This window comes from Camelus bactrianus, chromosome 9, assembly GCF_048773025.1.
Source record: "Camelus bactrianus isolate YW-2024 breed Bactrian camel chromosome 9, ASM4877302v1, whole genome shotgun sequence".
In the NCBI taxonomy this organism is placed as follows: domain Eukaryota; kingdom Metazoa; phylum Chordata; class Mammalia; order Artiodactyla; family Camelidae; genus Camelus; species Camelus bactrianus.
Window position 1 is genome coordinate 39838562 of NC_133547.1, and position 27714 is coordinate 39866275.

At 52.5% G+C, this 27714-nt stretch overlaps 1 protein-coding gene across 5 annotated transcripts; it reads left to right on the forward strand.

The window, feature by feature from the left end:
- The first annotated feature begins 1973 nt into the window (after positions 1 to 1973).
- AMPD2 (adenosine monophosphate deaminase 2) lies at positions 1974 to 14009 on the forward strand. 5 transcript variants are annotated; one of them, XM_074370117.1, is made up of 20 exons: positions 1974 to 2126; positions 2398 to 2542; positions 5965 to 6126; positions 7331 to 7461; positions 7671 to 7801; positions 8444 to 8512; positions 8602 to 8713; positions 8953 to 9139; positions 9387 to 9528; positions 9640 to 9729; positions 9946 to 10075; positions 10242 to 10436; positions 10525 to 10656; positions 10880 to 11043; positions 11283 to 11409; positions 11500 to 11663; positions 11921 to 12041; positions 12327 to 12500; positions 12694 to 12804; positions 12927 to 14009. In XM_074370117.1, exons 1-20 carry the CDS (start codon positions 2028 to 2030, stop codon positions 13134 to 13136), a joined length of 2796 nt encoding a protein of 931 aa, XP_074226218.1. In that variant the 5' UTR covers positions 1974 to 2027; the 3' UTR covers positions 13137 to 14009. The 5 variants fall into 5 exon arrangements, with proteins under 5 accessions (XP_074226218.1, XP_074226219.1, XP_045367592.2 ...); XM_045511636.2 differs by adding an exon at positions 3011 to 3486 and having other exon boundaries at positions 2067 to 2542; XM_074370118.1 differs by lacking the exon at positions 5965 to 6126.
- The last annotated feature ends 13705 nt before the right edge of the window (positions 14010 to 27714 follow it).

A 27714-nucleotide genomic window follows, 5' to 3' on the forward strand; every position in this document is an offset into this window, starting at 1 on the left:
AAGATACCACCCCTTAAAACTATGTCAAAATTTCCATTTTATCAGAATATAGATGACATTCTACATGGTTACCTAGTACTTGAATTTTAATTTTGAGATTTACTGTATTCATTGTTGAGAGCCCACAGCCTCAAAATTCCTAAAGGCCCAAGACCAATTTAGTCTAGGGTTAAAACCTAGGAGAGTCTGTTGAGGGTGGGGTGTGGAGGCTATTTCAGATTTTTATAGACTTGTTGCTTCCCATTTCCTAGATTATAAAAGAAATGGATATGCATTGTAGACAATTTTTAAAATGCAAGTTAAGTATAAAGAAGAAGATAAATAAAAAAAATAAATGTAACTCATAATTTCATCACTCACAGATAATCATTTGTTAAACTTTTTGATGTGTTTACTTTCTATGTATATATGTCACATGATTAGGGCCATACTGTATGTACAGGTTTTTGCATCCATTTTTTTCACTAACTTTACGTTGTAAACATTTTCACCTTATTGTAAACATTTTCACCTTATTAAGAAATTCTTCAAGAAGAATTTTTAATGGTTGTATTTCACTGTATGTATGTGACATAATTTAAACATTTCCCTATTTTTGGACCTTTAAGTTTCTCAACTTTCTATGTGATAAACATTGCAGTTATGAACAACTTTGTGCATATTTTTCTGGTAGCTCTTTTTAGAAAAACAATTTCCTGAAAGTGGAATTACTGGGTCAAACAATATGAACCTTTTAAAGACTTGATTATATGTTACCAAATGGCTTTGAAATGGCCAGAAGATTATATTAATGTTTACAGCCACCATTAGTATATGTGTGTGTCCCACCTCACTAACTACACCATTGCCTGCTTTAGGATTTTTTTCCTTTTAATCTTTGCTAATTTGATGGGTAACATATCTCCTTGTTCACTTTTTAGTTTTATTGATTCTTTGTGGGGTGAACTTTCCCCTCACCATGTTTATGCAGGCCATGGTTTTTTGAGTTTGTTGAGGGTGAAGAGCAGTAGGCAGGGATCAACGAAGGTGACAGATGCAGGTAGAGAATAGAGTTCAGGGTCCACAATCCAGCCTGAGGCAGAGGTGGGGGAGGCACAGTTTGGGAAGGAATTTGGCTGTGGGGGTAGTGAAAACTGGGAGGAGCTGGACAAACAACATTAGTACATCTTGGTTGAGGGGGACAAAGGGCTCCCATAAGCTGAAGAAATAGGAAAAAGACTAATTGCTGTTAATACGCTTAATTATGTCCGGTGATGTTTTAGAACCTTTGCTCCACAGGCTTCCTTCAGGTAGGATTCTCTGCCACTTGGGAGTAGGGGTGCTGGTTGGTGGGGTATCAGCAGTCCCCCAAACAGCCAAACTCCACTTCTTTCTAGGCTGCAAGGTAAATCAACCTGTGAGAGTGTCAACAGAGAACCAAGGCCAAGACCAAAGCAATGATAATAGGGAACATTAACTGAGTAGTAACTGCAAGCCATGCATTGTTCTAAGCACTTAACTTACATTGGTTCATTGACCCTAACAACCACCATATAAAGTAGGGTCCCTTGAACTCATTTTACAGGGTAAACAGAAGCACACATAAGTTAATAAAATTCCCAGCAGCAGTCAGGAAGTAGGTGGAGTCTGGAATTGAACTCAGGCATTCTGACGTCAGAGCCTAAGCTCTTAACCAACAAATACAGAAATAAATGTGGGAAGGGGAGGCAGAATTGCAGCGCACACCCCGCCTAGCTACACCTGCCTGCGTAAAAAGAGCACAGACCTCGAGTAAGAATGCGGGTAGGACTTCTGCTAAAAGAATCCTGGGACAATAATAAGAGCTATCTTTTCTTGGGCACTGGCTTTGTGCCAGGCACCATGCAAAGGTGCTTAAGTTTAATCTTCACAATAACCCCTTTGAGTGAGGTACTGCGATTACCCCATCTCATTTTACTTGTGCGGAAGCTGACGCACACAGCTTGCCCAAGACGCCACCGGGCCGATGCCGAGCGGCGGCTGCCCACGTGGCGCCGGGAAGAGGAAAAATGGCGGGGGCGGGGCTGGCTTGGCGGGGGCGGATCCGGGCAGGGGCGGGGCCATGGACCTGGCCGGGCCTGGGGCGGCGGAGACGCGAGCCAGCGCTGGTGAGGTTTTGGTGGGGTCGCACCTGTTGCGTGACTCCCCCACAGTGCAACTGCCGGAGTCCGAATCCAAATACCGAGAAATTGTGGGGAGAAGCCCAGAGGAGTTCCGGGTCCCGCTCTCTGGGGAGCACGTGGCTCGCCCGCCTCTCGAGTGCCGGGTTGGGGGTCGGGACTCCGGGGTCTCCAAGGCCAGTGCAGCGGCCCAGGTTGGTGAGGGTCCGCCTGCCGCCAGCTGGCAATTTGAAAGACTGCATTACTTCCCCCATCTCAGTGCCAGAGTAGGGACCCTTACAGCGACTTGGCGGGGTCTGGACCCCAGCTCTCCTCCCCTCCCTCGCTACCCGGCTTCCTGGCGGTGCAGACCCTGGCGAGCAGACGCCCCGGAACCCCTCAGAGCTCGAGCAGTATGGCCTCAGGTGAGTGTATGTGCGTGTGTTGGGGGGCAGGGTCTTTGGGACAGAGAGGTGCAGTGGCCAGGGTGACAAGAGGGTGGGCACAGCCTGCAGACCTAGGGAACATGGCCGGGTCCTCCTGGGGAGGACCTAGAGCGCAAAGCCTGAGTGTGGAAAGACAGAAGGTAAAGTCAGAAGCCGATGGGGTCTCTTTCCCAGACCCCAGAGAAGCCCCTGCCACCTGGCCTCCCTGCCTTTCCAGAGGGTAGCTTCTGCTGGACAGTGGAATTTTCCCAAGACAGGCTCCTCCCTAGTGGGCTTGGATTCTCAGTTCTACCCTATCTTCTCAGAGCTGGGCTACCCCTGAGTCTGGGGGTCAGAGGAGGAAGAGGGTCTGGGCTTTCACGGAGTCCGCCTGCCCTGAGAGGAAAGTGTCCTGCGCTTGGGGAAGCTTACGCTGGATCTCTCTCTATTATTTTTTTTTTCTCCCAGGCTGGCTGGACCAGTTAGCCTGGACTTTGACTCTTTTGCTCCAGAGCCCTGGCAAGGGCTCCTGAGGGGAATAGTGGAGCGCTGGGGCGGGCCCTTCCCCATGTTGTTTCCTCACCTCCATCCCCCAGACCCAGCTACTGTCAGTCGTCACGCCAGGGACTGAGGAGAAGAGGGGAGGGATAGGAGCGGGGATGGAGGCCCCCCCTCCTGAGGTTGCCTAGACAACATCTGAAATCGTGGCCAGGGCCTCTTCCGCCTGCGGGGCCTCTGCTTCCTGCATCAGTCACTCCCGCTGGGGGCGGGGCAGAGGAAGGGGTTGGATGTGGCAGAGCCAGGCCCAGCTGGTGCGGTTCAGACTCCCCCCGCCGTCTCCGCGGCCTGAGCCATGGCATCCTATTCATCTGGCTCCGGCAAACCCAAGGCCAAATATCCCTTTAAGAAGCGGGCCAGCCTGCAGGCTTCCTCTGCAGTACCAGGTGAGTGTGTGCTTCCTGGCCTCAGGCACTGGCTCTTACCCTCCCTACCTCTCACCCCGACCCCTAAGGAGGGGGGCTTCTCCTGCACCCTCTCTGCGGTGGTGCCTCTTGTTCTCCTCCAGGGTCAGCTGGCTTGGGAGGTGGTGTGGGGAGGAAGGTGGGGTGGAGGGTGACAGCTTTCTACGTCAGGGATGCTGTCCTCTGTAATGAGGAGTGGGCGTGGATGTGGGTGCAGCAAGAAGTGTATTTGCACACGTGTCAGCGGGTGGATGTACTAAGACTGCATGTGGAGTGTGTGTGAATGGAGTGGGGGATGTTTAGGACGGACTGGTTTGCGGACTGGCCACCCTGCTGGCAGCTGTGCCTTTACCAGACAGGCTTAGGCTGTCCTCCTGCGGTTAGTTCCTTGTTCTGGGTTCCCAGATCTCCAGCCCTCTTAGTGGGGGGGTCTGACGTTAGGGCACACCTATTGTTGCCAGTCGTCCAGGGGCTGGGGGCTCAACTGTACCTTTCATTTGCAGTTTGCTCATTCCTGGTGTGTCTTGTGAGCTTCCTCAGAAGTATGGGGTATCCTTAGGTCAGGCCCATGCAGGGACTAAGGCTGGGGCCACTGCCCACCTGCGTGTGCTCCTACACCCTTTGGTTCGGCTCCCATTCCAGTAAGCATCTCTGCACCATTTGGAGCAGGCAGCGGGGTGCGGCTGTGCCCATCTCCCTGAGGGCTCGGCAGCCTGGGTCTGTGTTGCTGAGGGATATGTACCTGCCACCTGCTGTGCCCCCAGGCGTTTAGGCTAAGGAAAGACCACGCCCACTTTGGTGACCAGGTGAAGCCAGTCTTCCCCCAGCAGCTGTCTGTGTCTATAGTGTGCTTTTTCTTATGCCTACTTCCTGTTTTTCTTAAGCCCTGTAGATGCTGGTCTGAGGTCTGCACTGTTTTGTGTTCTCTGTGCCCAGGTCTGTGCCTCCAGAGGGTGTGTCCACTGGGGCTAAATCTGTGCACCTTTGGGTGGTCACATGATGGGAGGATCTGATACTTGTGGGTCAAAGCCTTGGGTACCTCTCTGTCTGCGAAGGCAGTCTTGGCAGTGAGTCAGGTGGGTAGATGGTTGGCAGGAATCTTGGAGTTGGTGGGAGTGGCTGGGGAGTAGCCCCTCTGGCTTTTGGGCAACCCTCCCTGTGTGTGTGTGTGTGTTCCTGTGTCACAGACCCTGGGAATAGGGACTAGCAGACAGCTGGGTCTTCTAGACCTGACCTCAGGGAAAGTAGAAGTTACTGCCTGTCTTGTCACCTCTAGTGAACTGTGGCAGTCCTGCACGTGGCATGGCAGACTGAGGGGATGGCTCTGCTTGCTGGAACCTGTCCTGGTCACCCCAGCATTTCTGTGGGAGCCCTGGGTCACCCTGCTAGGAGAAGGGGTTGAGATTAGGGCATTGACTCAGTTCTGCTGACCCAATACAGACCAGCCCTGGAGGTCTGTGGTCGGCCCCCTGGAGGGGGTTAGCAGTCTGGAGCAGTTGTGTAGGATCCGGGTTCTTGGGGGGAAGTTAGGCTGTGTCTTACACCCTGGAGGTGTTCCTCTTTCTGCTTTGCCCTCTTCCAAGAAAGAGATAGTGTTCACCCTCCGCCAATTCTGTTCTCTTCACACCCTTCACTGCTTGTTGCCTTCGCCTATGCGGGGCCCAGAACCTCTCAGCTCCCTAATGGACGGGACTGCACGTGGGAAGTGTTTGGAGGGTCCCAGGAGCTCTTAATCGCAGATGATGGTGTTTTCCAGACTACTTGCAAAGCTGTATCTCTGAGCGCCTTATGGCAGCTGTGGCTAGGCAGGGCAGGACCCCTTATCACCCTGTTGTAGGCAGACTTGAAGCCTTCAGAAGGGAGAGAACTGCCTGTAAGTGGGAACAGTCAGACTCAACTCCTCCAAATTCTAGTCCCAAACCTCTCCTCCTGGGCAGTTTGTTCCCGATGATAGGCTTGGACAGGGTTTGGAGGTCTAAGGGCCATGAACCAGTCCCCTGGGTAGCAGGGAAGCTCCATAACTGGTCCCGACCTGGACTGAGCCTCTTCCTCGGCTGCCAGCCAGCTCCTCTCCCTGGCAGAGGCCCTGTCTCTCCCAAGGGACCCCATAGTCAGGGTCCCACAGGACAGTGGTGAGCAAAACAAGGCCACTGGGCCACGGAAGCTGGCCGGGGGCTGTTGGGTATGGAGATGAGGAGGGCTGCTTGACCCCTCCTACCCCTTGGCTAGCCAGGCCCTACACACTATCCCCTAGGGCACTGCATTTTAAGAAGTCTTGTCCCCTCCCTGCCAACCTGCCCTGCCCATATCAGCCTGCCTGCTTCTCCCCCTTGGGGGCCCCACTTTGGGCTGGGCCCGGGGACTGTAGAGCTTAAGGCCCTGTTCAGTTTTGAGGTTGCTCATCTCTCCCAACTCTGATACTCCTTCCCTTGATTTCTGTGCTTTCTTGAACTTCCCCAGCCCCCTGCTCGCCGTCATCCCAGGGTCTCCCCTGCATGCAGCTGCACTTGGTACAGCCCGTGCCGGCCCCTGAGCTGTCCTGGGGGACTGGCTGCAGCTCCACTCAGCAAACAGACGGGCAAGGGGCACAGGGCTGCTGGCCGGAGCTGCCTGACTCTGCAGGTAGGGGCCAGGGAGGCACCAGGGTGAGTGGGCGCTGGGTCCTGGATCTGGGGCAGGTACCCCTTCTTCTCTTGTCCAGCCTTGGGACAGGACTCCAGCGTATTGGAAAGTGGGCCCAGAGACTTTAAGGCGCGCTACCTGGGTAGAGACCCAGTCCGTCCCTGAGTCACGGTGGAGAGGGAAAGGAGGGTGCCAGAGGGGAGTACCCCCAGGACTGGCTGGGAGAGCTTCCTGCTGGGGAAGGTGGGACAGAGGAGCCCTGGGAGGGTCCTTTGGGGAGGGCTGGGAGCTCAGACAGCCCCTCTAGACTGTCATTTCAAAGCCTTTAGTGCCAGCCTCTTGGTGGAAGCTGAGGAATTCAGCCCTCCCTGGAGAGAGACTCTGGCTTCTGATACTCCCTTCCCCAGGCCCTCCCCAGGGCCTCCGGCCCAGATCCTGGGGCCTCTGAGTGGCGCAGACTGTTTGTGGCAGATCCCTTTGGAGGGGCAGCCAGCAGTGGGAGAGGAGGGCTGGGTCCAGGGCACATCTTGGCCATCTTGGGGTCCTGGGAAGGAGGGCAGGCTTCTAGCAAGGAGGTAAGGTTCCTGCTGCCAACCATGTCCCCCACTTCTTCTCCTCCTCTTTCTTTGAAGCCTGGTTCCCAGGTAGCTGAGTGGCAGAGCTCTGTAGGTCTAGGGTATCAGGCACAGGCCCTGGCCCTCGCAAGGAGGATCTGCTAGTCCAGAGGCAGGTCTGATCCTGGACTGCCTGCCCTTGGAAGCTGTACACTGGGGATCGCTGGTGCGGCCACGAGCTCCTTAATGAGCACCTGGTGCGTGCGTGTGTGCGTGTGTGTGTACATGGACACATGGGTGCCTGCCTGTAGGAGGTACTCACATGGAGGTTCTCTCATGGCCTGATGGAGTGGCTTCTAGTCCAGAATTCAGATTTTTATTCCTGGGGTGAATGAATCTACTTGTTCTAGGGGGCAGACTTGGGACCCCACCCCTGAGCCTGGAATGGGTGAGGGGTCTCCATGCCAAACTGCAAGTGAGGTCCTTTGAGAGCCCCACACAGACTCACTTTTCAGCCTGTGAGGAGGGACTGCCTGCTTTCCAGGCTCTGGCCTCTCTCCGGGCTGGCGTAAGGCAGGCAGGGGCCCAGGGCTTCCAGTGTACCCAGGCCCTGCCCTCCACCCTTTGACCCTGCATCACTGTCTCCACAGAGGCTCGGGGTGGGCTGGGGGCCCCTCCGCTGCAGTCTGCCCGATCCCTGCCAGGCCCTGCCCCCTGCCTCAAGCACTTCCCGCTCGACCTGCGCACGTCTATGGATGGCAAATGCAAGGAGATCGCCGAGGTATCACCTGGCAGCGTACCCTGTGCCCCCTAGCACTGTCCCGACGCATAGTCTGCTCCCTGCACCCCTCCCTCTCAGCTGTCCCCTTACTTCACGCTTGGCTGTGCCCTGATCCCTATCCTGGCCCAGGTACCCCCAGCTTCTGAGCCCTCACCCTATCCCCAGACCCTGAGGACTAGGCCACACTAACCTTCCTTCCCTCCCACCAGGAGCTCTTCAGCCGCTCCCTGGCTGAGAGTGAACTCCGTAGTGCCCCATACGAGTTCCCCGAAGAGAGCCCCATCGAACAGCTGGAGGAGCGGCGGCAGCGCCTGGAGAGGCAGATCAGCCAGGATGTCAAGTGAGCCTCAGCCAGGCCGGCAGCCTCTGGGTGGGGACACAGCCCGGCAGCCTCAGGGTTGGGACACAGCCAGGCAGCCTCGGGGTGGAGACACAGCCAGGTAGCCATGGGGTAGGGACATGGCCATGCAGCCATGGGGTGGGGACACAGCCAAGCAGCCTCGAGGTGGGGACACAGCCAGGCAGCCATGGGGTGGGGGTATACAGCCAGGTAGCCATGGGGCTGGGGTGAGGACATAGCCAGACAGCTATGGTGGGGAGTACAGTCAACATGGGGTTGGCGGGGGAGGGGTACAGAGTATGCTGCCCATCATCCCGTCTCTGTCCAGGTGCTTCCATTTCTGTTCTCTTCCAATCAGTCCTCTCTCTGGGGCCCCCTGGGGAGGCAGCATAGAGCAGTAGTGTGAAATGCAGACTTTGGAGTCAGGCTGCTGGGTTCTGGTTCTGTCTTCTACCCATCATTGTGGCCTGGAATGCGTTTCTTGACTTCTGGGTGTGCTTTCTCATCTCTGATGTGGGGCAAGAGCAGCACCCAGGCACAGGGTTCTGCAGCCCTGTGAGGACCACAGGTGACAGCACATGCACAGCACCTGGGAGCAAGAACCTCACCATCTGCCTGACCTCTCACCCCTCTCACCTCTAGGCTGGAGCCAGACATCCTGCTTCGGGCAAAGCAAGATTTCCTGAAGACGGACAGTGACTCGGACCTCCAGTGAGGAGGGCAGAGGAGTGCAGGGGATGAAGGGCAGGGCCTGTCTTACTGTTGCCTCCAACTCCCTCCCTTGTATCTTCCATTTGTAGGCTCTACAAGGAGCAGGGTGAGGGGCAGGGTGACCGGGGCCTGCGGGAGCGTGATGTGGTGCTGGAACGGGAATTTCAGCGGGTCACCATCTCCGGGGAGGAGAAGTGTGGGGTGAGTGTTCCCATCCCCAGGGTTCTGTGGGCTTCCTGAGACTGGAGAGTTGGGGGTAGAGGCTAGAGATGGTGTTTCTCTTTCTGAAAGCTGGAGGGGCAGAGATTCTGGCTGGGAGCTAGTTGCTGTGCTGGAAACAGAATAGTGTATTTCTGGGGTCAAGATCTCAGGGAAGAGGTGTGAGTGAGCCAGGTGTGGATCTGAGACAGTCGAGAGTGATCCTTTATGCCTGTCTCCAGGTACCATTTACAGACCTGCTGGACGCAGCCAAGAGTGTGGTGCGGGCGCTCTTCATCCGGGAGAAGTACATGGCCCTGTCTCTGCAGAGCTTCTGCCCCACCACCCGCCGGTACCTGCAGCAGCTGGCCGAGAAGCCTCTGGAGACACGGACCTATGAGCAGGGCCCTGACACCCCTGTGTCTGCTGGTGGGACCCCCATACCTGCCCTACTCCAAGTGCCCTGGTGTCCCAGGCTCCCTGAGTTTGGGGCTCAGGAACCCCTGTCTGCTTCTTACCACACCTGGGCTCATTCCAGCCTCTTGGAGTGAAGGGGGTGGAGACAGCTGTCTTACTGGGGCCTCTGATGTCTCTCACCCTCTGCGGGGCCTCTGGGCCTGGCAGCGGGTGGCCTGGAAGATCCCAGGCCCTGACTCCACCCTCTTCATCCCTGCAGATGCCCCGGTGCACCCCCCTGCGCTGGAGCAGCACCCATATGAGCACTGTGAACCAAGCACCATGCCGGGGGACCTGGGCTTGGGTCTCCGCATGGTGCGGGGCGTGGTGCACGTCTACACCCGCAGGGAACCTGATGAGCAGTAAGAGGGTTGTGGGGCGTGCTGGTGGGGAGTTGCGGGGTGCTGCATTGGCTCGGGAGGGTCCACAGGGCCTGGCTTGCTCTTTTCACTCAAGTTCCCACTCCGCTCCAGTTGCTCAGAAGTGGAGCTGCCATACCCCGACCTTCAGGAATTTGTGGCAGATGTCAATGTGCTGATGGCTCTGATTATCAATGGCCCCATGTGAGTCCCTGCCTGTCCCATAATCTCGGCTCCTCTCCGAGCCTGGATTCTTCTAGCCCCAGCCCTGCCCCAGATACCTGTTAACCCAGTCATCTGCTGCTCCCTTGGCAGCCTCAGTTCTGCACTCTCCCGCCTCCTCCCTCTGCTCTGCCACCCAGGCCCTCCCAGGTACTTCCCTGCAGGCCTGAGCCCCTGCCTGGTTCTCCTTCTGTCCAGAAAATCCTTCTGTTACCGCCGCCTGCAGTATCTGAGCTCCAAATTCCAGATGCATGTGCTGCTTAACGAGATGAAGGAGCTGGCTGCCCAGAAGAAAGTGCCACACCGAGATTTCTACAACATCCGCAAGGTAGGCCCTCCCCCCGTGGCCTGACCCTGCACCCCTGCCCAGCCTCCCTCTCCGGGGCCTGGGCCCCGACCCAGCATGCAGTTTGGAGAGTCCTCTCCCATCCCACCTCCCAGGCCCCAGACTGTCCCGGCCTCCAGTGGACTCAGCAGCTCCCTTCCCTGCCCAGGTGGACACGCACATCCATGCCTCGTCCTGCATGAACCAGAAGCATCTGCTTCGCTTCATCAAACGGGCAATGAAGCGGCACCTGGAGGAGATCGTGCACGTGGAGCAGGGTCGCGAACAGACGCTGCGGGAGGTCTTTGAGAGCATGAATCTCACTGCCTACGACCTGAGTGTGGACACGCTCGACGTGCACGCGGTCTGTCGCAGTGGTACAGGGGCTGAGGGGTTGGGCCAGTGTGTGGGCCGTGGGTCAGAGGTGACCTGGGCCTGCTCATCTTCCCCAGGACAGGAACACCTTCCATCGCTTTGACAAGTTCAATGCCAAATACAACCCTATTGGGGAGTCTGTCCTCCGAGAGATCTTCATCAAGACCGACAACAGGGTTTCTGGGAAGTACTTTGCTCACATCATCAAGGTAAGGAGACATGGCTGCCGGGGCCCATGTACAAGGCCAGTGTCAGCCTTAGGCAGCCCTCCCCCGACTAAGTGAGAGCCTGGGTGGCTGGGGGCTCGCCTTGGTGGGTGGGGAGTGTGGGTAAGAGGCATGAAGAGGTCTGACCGAGGCACATCTGGTGGGTGCGAAGACAGGGACGGGTGAGAAGCCTGTGGGTGACAGTTGCCCCATGCGTGTCACTCAGGAGGTGATGTCGGACCTGGAGGAGAGTAAATACCAGAATGCGGAGCTTCGACTCTCCATCTACGGGCGCTCAAGGGACGAGTGGGACAAGCTGGCGCGCTGGGCAGTGATGCACCGTGTACACTCTCCCAACGTGCGCTGGCTCGTGCAGGTGCCCCGCCTCTTGTGAGTGTCCCTTGGAATGGGAGGGAACACGGGGAGCAGAGTTCAAGGGGCCAGGGCCTGCCTCCTGCCCTCCTGGGATGGCTGACCCTCCCCTGTCCCAGCTAAGCACTGGGAGCAGGAGGGGCCTCCTAGTTCTACTCACAGCCTGTCTAGGCCGGCCTACCCAATATGGTTCAGAAGGGCTTCTGTGATTTTGGCTCTGACCTGCACACACTTGTGTGCATATGTCTCACCTGCAGTGATGTGTACCGTACGAAGGGCCAGCTGGCCAACTTCCAGGAGATGCTAGAGAACATCTTCCTGCCACTGTTCGAGGCTACCATCCACCCTGCCAGCCACCCGGAGCTGCACCTCTTCTTGGAGCACGTCAGTGGGTGGCCCAGGGGTGGGTAGGGGAGGACATCCCGCCTCAGGCCCAGCTGTAGCTCTGGGCCTGACCCCAGGGTCCCATGCCAGGTGGATGGCTTTGACAGCGTGGACGATGAGTCTAAGCCCGAGAACCACGTCTTCAACATGGAGAGCCCCCTCCCCGAGGCTTGGGTGGAGGAGGACAACCCACCCTATGCCTACTACCTGTACTACACCTTCGCCAACATGGCCATGCTGAACCACCTGCGCAGGTGTCTGCTCCGCCGGTGCTGGGTCTCTGCTCACCCTACCGTCTCTTCCCCAACAGGCCTTGCTCTGGGCCTACCCGGGGCTAGGGCCACCAGATTCCTGACCCACCTCTTGTCCTCAGTCCTGGACCCAATGGGTTCCTTCTCTCCCCTTGGGGCTCCATGGCTTACCCCTGTCCTCTGGTCCTAGTCACCATGTGGGGACTCAGGAGCCCAGGCAGGCCAGGCTTGGGACCTGACACTGTCTTCATGCTCCCCAGGCAGAGGGGCTTCCACACGTTTGTGCTGAGGCCGCACTGTGGGGAGGCCGGGCCCATCCACCACCTGGTGTCGGCCTTCATGCTGGCTGAGAACATCTCACATGGGCTCCTTCTGCGCAAGGTCAGGCTCTGCACCCCAGCCTCTGCTCCCCGCGGTTCCCCTCCTCCCAGCCCTTCGGGCCTCTTCAGTTTCTGAGTGAGAAGGCTTATCCACCCCTAGCTTGGACCCCAGCCTCTACACCAAAGCCCCAACTAGGGTTCTGACAATAACTGACCCTCCGTACCTCAGGCCCAGCCTGGGCTGTCCGCCACCCACAACGGTGGCCTGTGCTCCCCAGAACCAGGTGCCCCCTCCAGCCTCGAGGCCGCCTGACAGGCCCGCCCTGCCCTCCCTACTGCCCACCAGGCCCCGGTCCTGCAGTACTTGTACTACCTGGCCCAGATCGGCATCGCCATGTCCCCGCTCAGCAACAACAGCCTCTTCCTCAGCTACCACCGGAACCCGCTCCCCGAGTACCTGTCCCGCGGCCTCATGGTCTCGCTGTCCACCGATGATCCCCTGCAGTTCCATTTCACCAAGGTCAGCACCCAGCGGGCAGCCAGGTGGGTGGGTTTCCTGGGACAGGAAGGCCACCCGGACGTGGTGGGGAGGTCTCACGGCTGGTGCTGCCCTCTGCTGGTGGAGTGCAGCAGGCTGTGTGGCAAGTCCCAAGTCCGTGGGAGGGTCAGGCGGCAGCCCGTTGCACCTGCCTGAGGGAGCCTGGCCTGTGCAGGAGCCGCTGATGGAGGAGTACAGCATCGCCACCCAGGTGTGGAAGCTCAGCTCCTGTGATATGTGTGAGCTGGCGCGCAACAGTGTGCTCATGAGTGGCTTCTCCCATAAGGTACTGCACCCCTCCCACCCTCGGCATCCCCTCTCCTCCCCTGCCTTACATTTGGGAAGGTCCCAGGGGCCCTGGCCCCTCAGAGCTGGTTGCAGCCCTGCCCATTACCCCCACCCCTGCAGGTAAAGAGCCACTGGCTGGGACCCAACTACACCAAGGAGGGCCCCGAGGGTAATGATATCCGCCGCACCAACGTGCCGGACATCCGCGTGGGCTACCGCCATGAGACCCTGTGCCAGGAGCTGGCGCTCATCACGCAGGCCGTGCAGAGCGAGATGCTGGAGACCATCCCGGAGGAGGCGGGCATCACCATGAGCCCAGGGCCTCAGTGAGCCCAGCTCACGTAGTGCCCCACATCTTGGCACCTTGGCCACGTTCTGTCCTCAGACCCCTCCCATGCTCTTGTGGTCTCTGCATGTGTCCATTCTTCTTTGTCCTGTCCTGCATGTCTCTACCTGTATCTGTCCCTGTGCCGCCCCAGGGAAAGTGGTGCCCAGGATCTGCTTTGCCCTTGTCTTGGCTCAAGTGGCATCTGATGGCCCAGGTTGGAGGGCTGCCCTGCTGGTGGCCCTGTCCCAGGATCCTTTGAAGCCTGGCTGTCCTGCGGGCATCTCAGTGTCTGCAGGAGCTAGGGATGGTTGTGGGGGGCTGGCCCCTCTAATTCTTGGGGTCCTGTTTAGGCAAACCCGAGCTTTGGCTGGGGCTTGAGTTTAGGCCACTGCCTTGTTTATGTGGCCGAGGGGCAGTCAGGTGGGGCCTGTACACATGTGTTACGGGCACGAGCTGCTGGGAATCTGGGGAGTTCCAGCAGCCCTGAGGGAGGTAAAATTGGTTGAGTTGCAGCCATGGCTGCCTGGACTCGAGCCCCGGAGGTGCTGGACCACCACCTCCGCCAAGTCACTGCCCAGTCGCTCTCTCCGTCCTTCCCCTGGTCCACGTGCTTCTCTGGTGTCAGCTTCCTGTGCCTCTGTGGGAGGGGGCAGCCGCCCATGCTATGTCTGGGGCCACTGCAGCTGGAGGGTCCTGGATTGGCCACTAGCCCTGGGGGCAATCCCCACTATGGTCCCCAGAGTTTTGACCAGACCTGGGTCCCACCTGGTCCCCTGTGTTGTGTTCTGGACCGAGGCCTTTGCTGTGAAATGCAGTATTTCATACAATCCCATCTTTCCTAGTGCATGAAAAATAAAGATTATTTAAGTAATGAGGCAGGTGGGGTCTCTGTTGGGAGTGGGAGAGCGATGGTGCATGGTGGCTGAGTTTGGGTCTAGGAGCATTGTGGATGGAGGTACAGCAGATTCTGAGGGGAGCGACTAGGCTTGGCTGAGTGTGTTTGTGCATGTGGAAACTGACAAAGGAAGCAGGGTGGGAGGAGAGGCCCACTGGGGACCCATCTGCTGCCCCTAGTTCCCCTGTCCAAACTGCTCCCTTGGAAGTGGACATTTGGCCCCATGTCCAGGGTACATCCCTGTCGCACCAGTTTGAGGAGTAGCATCCCCTTTCCACCTTATTTCCTCCTCACTTCCAGCCTCCTAGGATAGCCTGGTGGATGTGGGAATGTGCACTTACATCCAGACCTGAGGCCAGTGGTTCTCAGACTCTGAGACATCAGGCTCTTTGGAGGAGCTTGTTTAAAATGCCATTTCCAGGTCCTGCCCTCAGAGATTCTGATTCAGTAGGTGGGAGGCGGAGCACAGAAATCAGCAGGCTCCTGTCAGATTCTCTTGTAATGGGTTGGAACTAGGCTGTGCCTTCTGAATCCAAGCTTAACCAACTTGGCTTCACTCCCATTTAATACACAATTTCTGGAGCACCTCCTTGGGTACAGAGGTTGCTGGAGTCTGTTGCCTGTAAAGGAGGAGAGTGGAATGTGTCCTGTGCTGTGCAGGGTCTTGTGTTGATGATAGAGAAGCTGTTGGCCATGCTGCTGCTGAGTGGGGAGATAAACAGACCCGCTGCTTCAGAAATGATTAGCTCTAGAACAGTGTGAGCGTGTGTAACTGGGGGCTGTGAGGCAGCAGGAGGCTGGCGTCCTCCCAGCTCCGGGCAGCTCGCTCTGCTCCAGCCCCGCCTCTCTCCCCGGTCCGTCTGGGCAGAAGCTCCCCTGCTGCTGCCACCTCCTGATGGCCCCTAGCCGGGCTCGCTCCTGCCCTAGACCCAGGGTCCTTCCGTCTCCAGAAGGCAGCTCTGGCCAGTCTGTTCTAGCCATCCACATGATGTAGAGCAGAACGATAGAGCTGGGTGATGAGCGAGAGGTTGTACAAGTCTGGCTGATTTCTGGTTGGGGAAACCCGCTCAGCAGGTGCAGCTGGCTGGAGCCGGGGGAGGTCGGCGTCCAGGGCTCCCTACCCCACACTGGGCCCTGTCTGCCCAAGGAAGGATGCTTTTCTAAGCTGAAGGGAACTTACTTTTCAAGGACGTGAATGTATCTAATAATAAATTAGGTCATTTATAAGACAAGGAAGTGGATTAGGAGATCTTTCTAGAAAGCTCCTTGAAGGCAAGAACTGCCAGTCTCCTTTGCCAGCGCTTAGGACAGCAAAGACTCCATATTTACTCATTGAATTTGTCATATAATAGAATCCATTCCATTTTCTCATCCCTTGTACATTCTTAGTGTGCTGAGGCCTAGCCCCAAGAATATTACCAATTTAAAGAATTTCTTAGCTACATCTCCACTATTTTTTAAAACAACTTGCTTCTGTTTTTTTTGTTTCTCAGAACTCTTTTAAACATTTATTGAGAGCAAATAATTTAAAGACAGTAAGGCCTTCATACTTTTTCCTAACTGAAAAGAATAATTTTCATTAAAGAAATTTGGAAAGTACAGAAAAATGGCAAGGAGGAAAAAGCCCACTCATAAACCACCAAGTTCAACAACTATTTGATCATCTTCTGTATGTCTGAGACATGTTTATGTTTAAAATACATTTTACATATTTATTTCAGTTATTTTTTAAAAGGCATTTTGAGTTTTCACATATGTATAATTTTGTGTTTTAAAAACATTTTAACATCTTTCCTCATTTCAAGAAAATATTCTTTATAAATGTTAATTACTGTACACTCGCATGGTAGCCTCACCATATTTTATCATCAGGGCTTTTTTCTGTTAAGAATAACTATGGTCTGGGGTGGGAGATAAAGTTCAGTGGCAGAGCATGTGCTTGGTGTGCATGAGGTCCTGGGTTCAATCTCTGGTGCCAAAGAAAAAAAAATAAAACATAAAGCAAACAAACAAACAAAACACAAATTTAAAAAAAGAATAACTATAGTCTAATGTCGTGGCTACTACTGTTTGCTCTGGAGCCAGACCACTGGGGTTTGAATTTTGGCTCCACTGCTTACTGGCTGTGTGATCTTGGGCAAGTTACTGCTCCTCTCTGTGCCTCCAGGTCCTCGCCGATTTCATAGGGATAATAATAGCACTTTCCTCATGGGTTGATTTTGGATTCATTCAGTCAGTCCAATCTCTGGATATAAAACACTAAGCGCTCAATAAATGTTAGATGTTATTATCTTTGCATATAAGGCTTTACATATTATTCCTAGTCTAGATGGCCATGAGTGAAATGACCAGGTTCAAGATAACCTGTCCATCTCTGTCTGTCTATCTATCTACCATCTATCTATATTTACTGCTTCCAGATAGAATGAATCAAAGTGCGTAAGCCGAAATGAAGTCCTTTCCTTGCCCTCTGCTTCCCCCACTCCTCCCGTGCCGTCCTTCTACCTCCTTCCCTCTCTTGGAATCATTTCTTGCCCCTCCTTGGGTCCTGCTTGGGAGGTGCATGTGAAGAAGCAGCCTCTCCCTCCTCCCACTCCTCCCTGCATATTCGGGATCCAGGGCTTCTGCCTCTTGTGTGGAGGAGGGAGTGGAGTGACTGTGGGCAGCAGAGGGAATTTTAAAAACCGGTCTGCTCCAAAGGGCCCTAAACAGGGTGCAATAGAATAGGCAAACCAACTGACCTCGACCAGTCTTCCCTGCAGGGCCGGCCCTGAGTGAAGTCTACACCGGGGACTGTCCCTTGTCAGTCACAAAGCATGGCAACTGGGTGGCACTGAGGGCTGTGCCCAGCCACATTGCATCCTGCCCTGCCCTGCTCTGCTTTACCTCCTGGCGCCCCGTCCTGGGGGACCTGAGGGGACCAGGGGGGAGCTGGCTGTGCCCTCAGATGGGAGGGGTGGTAGGGTTTGGTTAGGATGACAGTGATCCTCATTTCCAAACCCTACATCAGAACATTCACCCCATCAAAGCATTGCCTCATTTGTAAATTTATTTATATAAAACTCCAATAAAGGTTTAAGCATTAAGTCACATTTAATCCAACATTTGGCAAATCACTTTGTTTTGAAAATGAGAATAAAGTTGCCCAAATTAGGATGCCCTGGACCCCCTGGGGTGAATGCTTTTGCAGCTGGACCAGGAGACGGAGGAGCCAAGTGTTCTGGCTTTATGAGCAAATCTGTCCCATCCAAGGGCCAGGGAGGACTTCCAACGCTCAGGAAATGTTGGAAACTCTAAGGAAAAGCTTTAGGGGCTGCAAAATCTGAATAAGACAGTGTCAAAATCAATAAATGTTCAACTAAATGCCTTCAGAGAGTAACATGTCAACTTTAATATTTGTTAAGTTTGGTATCCAGACAAATGTCATTATATTTGAAAACAATTTGTAAGTTGGATTTTTGGCAAGAGTTCCAGAATATTCAGGATGATTGAGGAGAAATCATAGCCAGTAGTAAACTGAATGAGTTACTCAGAGTCAAGTAACTTCAAAAGAAAATTCATAAAAACGTTTTTACATTTTAAGCAAAGAAGGGTTATATTTAATGAAGGATGTAGGTGCAGTTTTAATGTTTGTTGTGGTGAGGGTGGGGCCTCCAAGAATCAGATACAGGGTCTGCAAAGGTTCTGAAAGGACCCTGCCCTGCAGTCCTGATCTGGGCAAGGATCTGCTCAGCTCTGGTCCAACCTGGCCCCTTCTGCCCTCCCGCCTCCCTAAGCAAGCTGGACAGATTCAGAGCACCCACTCCCGCCACGGGCATCTTCTCTATATCTGGGCAAGACCACGTGTGCCTAGAGTTTGTCTCCATTTTGCAGATGAGAAGCTGACCTGGATTGGAAACCTAAGTGTCACACTTACTAGTTGGACAAGTCCCCCCTTCTCCCTGACTACCCAGGTTTGAGGGTGACATGCAAAGGGGAGAGAGTACCAACCCGTCCCCAGCCTGTGTTTTCCATGTAAATACCGGCTGGGCACCTGGTCCTGGGCTGAGTACTTTATAAGTGTGAGTGCATTTTGTGTCCCTGAGGACTCTTCGGGCTAGCGTTCATCCTGATGCCCCTCTTAGAGAGAGAAAATTGAGGATCAGGGAAGTTAAGTGACTTATCCAAGGTGACCCAGCTTGCAAACGGCAGAGCTAGGATTTGAATCTCGAGCTGTCTAGCTGCAAAGTCCTTGTTCCTCCTACTCTGTGATGACCCCTGGGGTGGGTCTCTGAGGACTGGGTGCTCAGGGAAGGGACAATGTCTGGCTCTGGAAAGCAGATGGACCAGCATGGGTAAGGCTAGCGGCAGAAAGGCTATGGAGGAGGCTCCTGTAGCATACCAGGTGTGAATGATGAAGACTCGGGTGGTGGCCACAGGGATGGAGAGAGATTTGTGGGGAAGCAAAGACCAGTGGTTAAGGCAGGGGTAGCAGAACTGGCCACAGTGTTGTGGTTGGCACAGCCTGATAAAAGCCTGAGAATGTGAATGCCCTGAGGCAGGGGTGGACTCCAGTGGGCTCCAAGCCCCACCCCTCCCTGCTGCCTTTCACTTGGCCCAATCCATAAGTTGCCAGGGAAGTATCTGACTTTGTGATCCCAGGGTTAACAAAAAAATCACTGTTTCATGGTACAGCTCTTTCACTTCTTTTTTTTTCTAATTTAATTTTTTTTTTTTGATGGAAGTGCTGAGAATTGAACCCAGGCCTTCAAGCATGCTAAGCATGTACTCTACCAGTGAGCTATTACCATCTACCCTCCCCTCTCAGCTCTTTCACTTTATTAGCTGTGATTGTGGGCAAATTGTATGAACTCTGAGCTTTAGTTCTGTTATCTATAAAATGGGGATACCCAGGTCTCCTGCACTGTTTTGTGGTGGACATTAAATACCGTGTATAAAGCTCTATGCAGAGTGATCAGCACACAGAAAACCCTCAGCGCACATGTGAAACTTACGAAACCTTAATGCCCTTCTTGCTTCCTCACCGTCTCTTTCTACCCAGCCCTCCTTCTCACCAGCAGAGCATCCTGCTGCTGCTCTTTGCTCACATCCTAGAGTCAGGGAAGACATTTGCTGGGCACGAGGCATGCGCTGGGGCAGAGGTAGGGGGAGGGGAGCAGAAGGGAGGAGAGGCCCCTTGGCGGTACTCACTGAGGGTCTTGGTGGGTGAACGCCACAGCAGAGGTCAAGATGGAGATGGAGACTTCAAAAGGCTGCTCGGGGAGGCGGCCCTGCAAGCCAGATCCTTGATCTATCACGGCTGGAAAAGACCAGTATACAGGACCTGACTCCCTCTGACCCAGCTCACAGGAGATGTGCAGCAGACCAGGCAAGCTACTCACCAGCTTACAACAGGGAGCCAAAACACCGAGCAGTGGATTTTCTCAAAAGTCACCCAGCAGAGGCTTGGTGAGTAGTGAGATGGAGCTAGGGTTCTGAACGGCCTCTGTTGACCCTGGGCCTCCTTCTCCAATGCACTCACGGGCCCCCGGGCAGAGCCACGCTAGCTCACAAAGGGCCTTCATGTATTTAGAGAAAGATGCCCCTTCTTGAGGAGACATGGCCTCATGCTGAGGAGCACAGCTTGTTGAGCAGAGAATGGGCTGGCTTGTGGTCCATGATCACCCAGCGGCTCTCATCAGTGCAGGATGTTGGTGGCAGACTGGCCCTGGGGGGCCCCTTGGCACCTGCAGCCCGAGGGTGTGTTTGCAGGTGCATTATCACTGATGCCACTGGCTCTTGCACCTGCTCTTGGAGGATGTCACCCAGATGGGTCTGGGAGTTCCTGGCAGCCTCCTCCATGAACTATGTGACAGCAGCATGAAGCTGCTGTCACCTCTGCTCCATCCCATCCTGTCCTGTAGCTAAACAAGGCTCAGTGCCCACATTGCTGCCTGGGTGCCTTGGTGCTGCCATGGGAGTGCACATATTCCTGCCACGGTTTCCCCAGGGCAGTCGGTCTTGGGTGCTGGAGAATCCAGGTTCATGGCTGCCTTCTTCCCGCTCTACCACATCCTGTCCCAGAGCAGCAGGTGTTTTGCAGTGCTGCTTGGGTGCCTGGGTCATGCACAAACCGAGGGCTGATGCTCACCCACTTGTCACCTCTGCATGAGATAGGAAAATGTATGCCCTCTGGGCAGACGTAGTCCTGATAGCTCACAGAATGGATGGCATTTCAGGGTAGAGAAGAGAGTGTCCCCAGCTCCAGGTAACCACAGGCAACCATGCAAGGGCGAGTTCCTTGAAAATGAAATGGGTTCATTTTCAAGGAACTCGCCCAGCCTACATTCACCAAGCAGGGTGTAGGCTGGATTTCAGCCTCCACTTGCCCCTCGACTGGTGGCCCTATGCAGTTTCTAACTTGTCCAGAAGGTGGCAGTACTGAGACTCTTGTGAGAACTGCACCCGCTTCTGCTGGCAGCTCCTGGCTCTGAGGCTGGGCTGGGGGCACCCTCTCCAGGCACTTATGCCACTATCTCATGCAGTGGGCACTGTGGAGCCCAAACCCACCGGCCCAGTAGGCAGGCTGGCTCACGTATGAATCCTCCTGGTGAGCTTTGGCTTAGGCTAAGCCAGGACTCCCTTAGGAGGAGAGCTGGCCGGCTGACGCGGACACCCTTTCTCCCGGACAAGGATTCTAACCCTTTCGCTGTGCTGCTCTAGACCCCCTCCACCTGCCTTCTCTCATCACGGGGGCCATATTTGGTTAGGCCCCCTCTCCTTTTACGTTCAGCAGATCCTGACTGGATTTCAGGCTGCCCCTGCTCCTCACCTGGAACACCTCTTAACTGTGAGATGATTTCTGCAGGAGTTCATTTCGTGTCCTCTGAGTGATTCTTCTGTAATCTCAGAGCTGTGAGGAAGGCCGGTTTGTCCCTGCCATGTACTGGCCATACCCCAGTCCTACCTAGTCAAGGAGTTAGGCTCCTTGCTAAGAGCACAGGCAGAGGCCCACGTGGGCTGGGGTGGTCAGGGTGGGGAGGAAGCTCTGGGGTCTGGGGCACTTGGGCACAGCTCCAAGGAGGAGGTGGGCTTTGACTGGGCTCTGCAAGGACGGGGAGAACCTGCATGGAGGAGGGGCTGGGTTGGGGGCATCTCCCGCCTCATCCTCTGGTGTGGGGTCAGTGACCTCAAGACCACAGGGACAATACCTCCCTGGGGTGGGACCTGGAGGAGTCTCCTTGCCTCTTGGAGACAGGGGCTGAATCAGCTGACATGAGAGGCTTGTTCCGTATTTTGCTCCCCATTTGTGCTCAGAATATACCTCTGGCAGGGAGTGTGGGTCCCTGAATTGAGCCATCAAGGATAATGATAATGATGGTTCACATTTATAGAGCACATTCCTGTATGCCACACACTGTTTAAGGAACTTGACATGTATGCTCATTAATCTTCAAATTGGCCCTACCAAGTAGGTACTACCATTATTGCCATTTATGGAGGAGACAGGCACAGAGTGGTTAAGAAACTTTGCCAGGGCCACACAACTAGGAAGTAGTGGATCCAGGATGCTAACCCAGGAGGTCTGGCTCCAGAGGCAGGGCTTTACCTGTTGTGCCCCATGGCCTTCTTCCTTTGGGTTCTGTGATGAGGCGGCCAAGGAGCCCATGATGGCTAGGCAGGGTGGGGCTGGTCCCTAAGATTGTAAGGGAAGACTGGCCTTGCCAGCCCCTCTCAGTAAATGTCCGCATGTAGGATATGGTTGCAGCCCTGGGACCTGGTCAGCAACCCCTACTCTCTGGGGTGGCTTCCTGGGACTGCCCTGTCTCTGTGACCCAGTCAAAATTAGAGCCAACTCTTTGTCCCCATTTTCTGTCTCGTATCTTCCAAGGCAAAGCCCTATCGATCCCCTGGACTCCCTGTGAATGTCCCACCCATATACCTCTTCTGGCCTCTAGGGTCTTCCTTTGACTTCCTTACTGCCTCCTGGCTCCTGGGCATTGTTCTCTGAAGCCACTTCATAGGGTTCCAACAGGGACGCCCCAGTCTCCCGGCTGGCCCCTGGGGACTGTGGTTTACGTTCCTGGGCAAAAACTCCAAATACCTCTAGCTGTGAGGTGTTGCCTAATGGGCTGTCGCTCTCATGCGAACAGAGATGTGACCCTTGCAGGATGTGGAGTCCCTGGGGAGAGCTGAGGCCGGCGAGGGTTCTCAGGGAAGCCTGGTGGGGCAGAAGCTGGGCTTTCCCCAGGCAGGAGGGAAGGCGCCGCCTGTCTTGCCTGAGACCTGCACATTTAGCCAGCAGAGGGCGCTGTTGGAGCTGTTCTTCCCAGGAATGGGGCGGGGACTCAGGACTTAAACAGAGTATCAAAACTTGCAAACCTAAACTTCAAACCTCCTGGTGACCATGCGGTCTACTAAATGTGGGATATGTCCGGGCTCAGCAGTCTTCTTATGTTGCTGATGATGGGGTTCAGCGCAGGATGTGCCAACATGTGCCCCTTTGGCATGCGGATTATTTTGAGCTGAAAAAAAATATATATACTTACCTCCCTTTGCCTTGCTGTCTTTGGAATTCTTACAGGGATAAATTTGATTTTCTTCTGTTAATCTGCCTTGTGTCACTTTAACTGCCAGCTGAAAATCTAAGAGGGGAATGAGGGGAAAATGAGGGGAAAATCTCTCTAGGCTCCTCTCTCCTCTCTCTCTCTCTTTTTAATGCTTTTTTTTTTTAAAAAAAAAAAAAAACTTTACTTTTAAATTATTTATTTATTTATTTATTTTTATGGAGGTACTGGGCATTGAACCCAGGACCTTGCACATGCTAAGCACATCCTCTACCGCTGAGCGATACCCCTATCCCTTGCTCTCTTTTTTTAAATTGAAGTATAACTGATCTGCAATGTTGTGTTAGTTTTGAGTGTACAGCAAAGTGATTCAGCTACACATATATAACATTTTTCAGGGTCTTTTTCATTACAGATTATTACAAGATGTTGAATTTAGTTCCCTGTGCTGTACAGTAGGACCTTGTTGTTTTATCTGTTTTATAAATAACCCCTTCTTCTCTTGCCTGCACCCTGACTAGAGTAGAGGGGTTGCTGCATCTTCTACAGGGAGGAGGGTGAGCCCAGAGTGGAGGTCAGGCCCTGACCAAGCCCAGCCACCTCCAACAACTGCACTGACAGCCTTGCCTCTGCTATCAGGGCCAGGCCAATGCTGAGAGGCCGGATGCGTGTGAGAAGACTCCAACCCAGCAGCTGGTGCGTTGACGTTTTTCTCCTTGCTGGAGGTTCAGGGATCCCAGGTGTGTCTGTCCCCTTGTGTCATGAAGGCACAGCCTCTCCTCATCCTCCAGCCACTTCTGCCTGAGCCTGCATCACCTGCTTCATGTTTAGTTGGGCAGTTCTCAGCCAGGCTGAAGTCGGCCTGGCATCCTGGATTACCGACGGAGACCGCAGCCCTCGCTGCCCCTCCTCTGGGGGCGTCCCCAAACCCTGATGCTCTACCCAGGGCAGAATCCCTGAACCTGACCACCACCACCACCGTCACCACCATCGCTGCTTGGAGATTCCTGCATCTCCCACCACAGATCAGACCTCTTGAATGCACATAAGGCCCAGTCCCAGTCTTCTGGGGCCAAGCCTATAACCTGCTTTGTGCTCCTGTCAGACCGACTTGTTGCTTCTGTTGACTGAAAGAAAAATGCACAACGTAAGAACTGTGAGTTTAACTTTTGTTCAGGGTCTTACTGAGAACTATAGCTCAGGAGACAGCTACTCAGCAGCTCCAAGTAAACTGCTCTGAAGAAGCAGAGGAGAAGCCAGCTGATATGTAATTTCTGGGGAGGGAATACATGCAGTCAAACATACAGCTTGGGAAAAGATTACTGCTAGTCACAAAGAACAGATATCTCAAGTTAATGATTTTAGTGCTTTTCTATGTATGAGAAGATGCAAGGATCTGGGTTCGTTAAAATTCTTCCTGAGATATGCCTCTAACTAACGGGGCTGCTTATCTGAAACACAGAGCATCCTGTTGTATTCAATTCCTCTGAAACACAGGGCGTGCTGCTGGTCAGTGACTGCAGGGGGTTAATCCTTGCAGAACGGGGCGATGAGCAATGCTCTCCCTTCTTTATTTACAATTTCTCCTCTTTTGGTCATAAATTCAACCCAGTTTGGGGAGGCATTTCATGACGAATTTGTCCCATGATGCTAGGAAGGCTCATTCCTAGGTCAAGCGAAGATTCTATCGATGGGCCACTCAATGGCCTATGACCGCAGTACCCCTTCCAATGGTAGCCGTGAAAGTCTCTGACCACTTGTCTTACTGTTAGGGTCCAGGAAGTGATTCTCCCTTGTTGCTTCTTCCCATACCTAGTGCTGCACTATTACAATCATTTTAATCTTATATGGAACTATATATTTGGTCAATAATTTCAAGTCCCTTAGTCACCATTCTTTTTGTTGGAGGCTCACTTACACATTGGAAAATACAAGAAACAATCTTGTAAAATAGGCAGAATATAAGTAATATAGCTGGTAGCATTAATAAGGTTGTAAGTAAAAATTTAAGTCAAGAACTTCTATTAGGTGCAGCCCAGTATATCCCTGATTACCTGACCTAGTTTGTTCTATACCAACAGCTGCTTTGAAGGGTAATGATATGTTGGTGTTGTTCATAAGGCACTCAGCACAATTTCCTAGTGTTATTATCCTTAGTATGATTTAATTGTTTCCAACATATGGAAACATTTGGCTCTATGTCATTCTTGTTGGTCGTGATCTTCTGTCAATGGTTTTAGGAAGCGATCAGTTTCTCCAATGGAGTTCTGTAATTTCTTACCCAGTTCAGTGGTATGATCTGAAAGTTCTCAGAAACACGTACTTGTTCAAAAGTCCTTTCTGTGAATCTTAAAGATAAAGCATTTTTGCAAAAGCATCGAAGTAAAACAATAACTATCTATAAATGACAAAAGACTTAACATGGCATGATAGAAGATCTGATTACCATGCAATTGACAAAGAAATGTGCTGATTTCTGGGACATATGACATTTTGAGCTAATATCTAGAATTATGACTGATAACATTATGCCAAGACGTATCAGAATTTCATATATTTCTAGCACATTTATGTGAAGAACATTCACCCATACAATGTAACCTAAAAAGGTTTATCATCATTCGACAATGCTTCCCATGTAATTTAATGTAACAAATAAGCCTAATTAGCTTAATATTTGTCTTTGAGATGTTTCAGAGATGCCCCAAAGTTAGCTAGAGGTCAAAAGGACTTCATTTAGAATTTGATTTTGGAATATTTGTCAGAGATATCAAAAGATTTTAAAACACTTGGCGAAATAGTATCCTAGGTCCCTGTGAAACACTTACTCACTTAACCAAAATGATAATAAAGTTTTCAAAAGCAAATACAGAAAGTTACAACAGATTACTCAAAAGAGGAAGAAACTTTACAGTCTATTATCAAAAACAGATGGATATTCCAAGAAAATTTTGTCTTCTTAACAGAGAGAAAACCAATTTCTAGTTTTACTCTACCTTTCTTTTAATGTTAAAATTCATTCACTCAATTAAATTTATTCTAACCTTAGCCAGTTCTGACCACACACAAAAGTCTTCTCTCAGGGTTTCTTCCACAAATCTGAAAGCAGAATGCATAACGTAAGAGCTGTGAGTTTAAGTTTTACACAGGGTCTTACTGAGGACTATACCTGGGAGATAGTCTTTCAGTAGCTCTGAATAAATTTCTCCAAAGAGGTAGAGAGAGAAGCCAGTTTTTACATGATTCTTAGCTAGGGAATATGTGCAGTCAAGCATCCATCATGGCAAAGATTACTACTAATCACAAAGAACAAATATTTCAAGTTAAGGATTTTAGTGCTTTTCCATGTATAGAAAGATGTAGGCATCTGGGTTCATTGAAATACTTACTGAGATACAACTATCTGAGGGCCTGCTTGTCCAAAGCACAGAGCATCTTGTTATTATATTCATTTTCTCTGTCTGGAGCACCCAGGGCTTCATCCTATTCTGGCCTTAATTTCCTGTCTGAAGCACAGAGCGCACCATCAGTCCGCCACTGCAACAAGTTAATTCTTGCAGAACTGGGTGATGCAATCTGTTCTTCTTTGTTTACAGCTTCCCCACCCTTTCTCTGTACATTCTTTGTACTTAGAGGTTCACTAATCTTATCATGGTGTGCAAAAGCCCAGAGTTTTGATACATCAGATCTTCTGCAGCCCAATGATGTTTTTGTGCCCCAGTGCACTGTTCTGAGACTTCCCAGTACATTCTTTCTGGCTTATGGTCTCTCTCTTGGGTAATAGTTGCCTCGTTTACACCACTTCAAGTGTTTAGAAGATCTACTTCCAATGAAATATTCTGGCCTTGTGAAGCTGCTATTTCTTGCCAATAAGAAATACAAAAGATACAAAGCATTCTAAGAAACACCCACTGTGCTTGGTGTGTGAGGACCCCTTGCTGACTGCCAGGTTTGTCTCGTATCAGCTCCCACGGTGTTTGGAAACAGTCTTGGATTGTTGCTGGAACTTCCAGCTTCGCGGTTTTACTCTGCAGCCTTTTCAGGCAGTATGGTGTCCTGGGTAGATAACAGCTGGGCCTTGGGGTTGACTAGACTGAGTTAAATACACTGCAGTGACTTGCTAGCTGTGTGTCCTTGGGCAAGTTACTTAATTTCTCTGAGCCTCAATTTTCTCATCCATAAAATGGGGGATGAAATATGTAATTTAAAGAGGTGTTTTGAGAATCCGATGAGAAAGTCTATGTAATAGACATGTGATTGGCACTCAAAAAATATTGGCTGGGGTCATTAGTAAATGCAAACAGGCCCCTTTTTTTAAAAAAGGAACACATCTCTTTCCAAAGCACCTTTGTCATACTTAAATTGGCTGCCAATAAGTTATTGTTCCCTAAGAAGTCCAGGAGCAGAGGCCAGGGGGAAGGGGTATTCCAGGGTGCAGGGGAGAGGGGCAGCCACATGATGCTAGGGACCTGCCCTCTTAGGAAAAAAGTAGGAAAAAGATCATTTCCAAATTCTGTTGGTTTGAGGAGCTGAGCCCTCGGTCTGGGCGGGGTCAGGCAGGCAGTATTGTTCTGAGGAGTTAGGTAAAAGGCCTGAGGTGGGAAGCCCCATAAAAAAGACCAGCAGGACCCCCGGGAATGGCCACTACTCTCCTGCCAGCACCATCCGGTTCCCTGGCCCAGCCGCTTTATCTCTTTGCCTCTGAAACAGGCTTACTTCTAGGAAAGTGGAACTTACCCCTAAAATTCTATTGGTTCCCTGAGCTAACTCCTGATTGGTCCTTTTGTAGTACTTCATTTGCATGGAGCTCACTCCTGATTGGTTATTTCTCTCACTCCTGATTGGTCCATTTCTATAAAGCTTGTTCCTAATTAGTCAACTTTTGTTATACCTTATTTGCATATAATATTGCAAAGTGTAAACTGGCAGCCTATAAAAGCCTGTGTAAACCTAAATATGGGGTCCAGAGTTTGGAGTTTTAACTTTTTGGGGTCTGCTGGCATAATAAACCTCAGTTCTCCAATTCTCCGAGTGCTGCTTGACCTCTCACTGGATCCGTTGAGGTGTAACACTGAGCTGTAACACATTTTTCTGCAACAGGCTCGCAGCAAAGATGGGATCAAATCTCAGAGGATAACA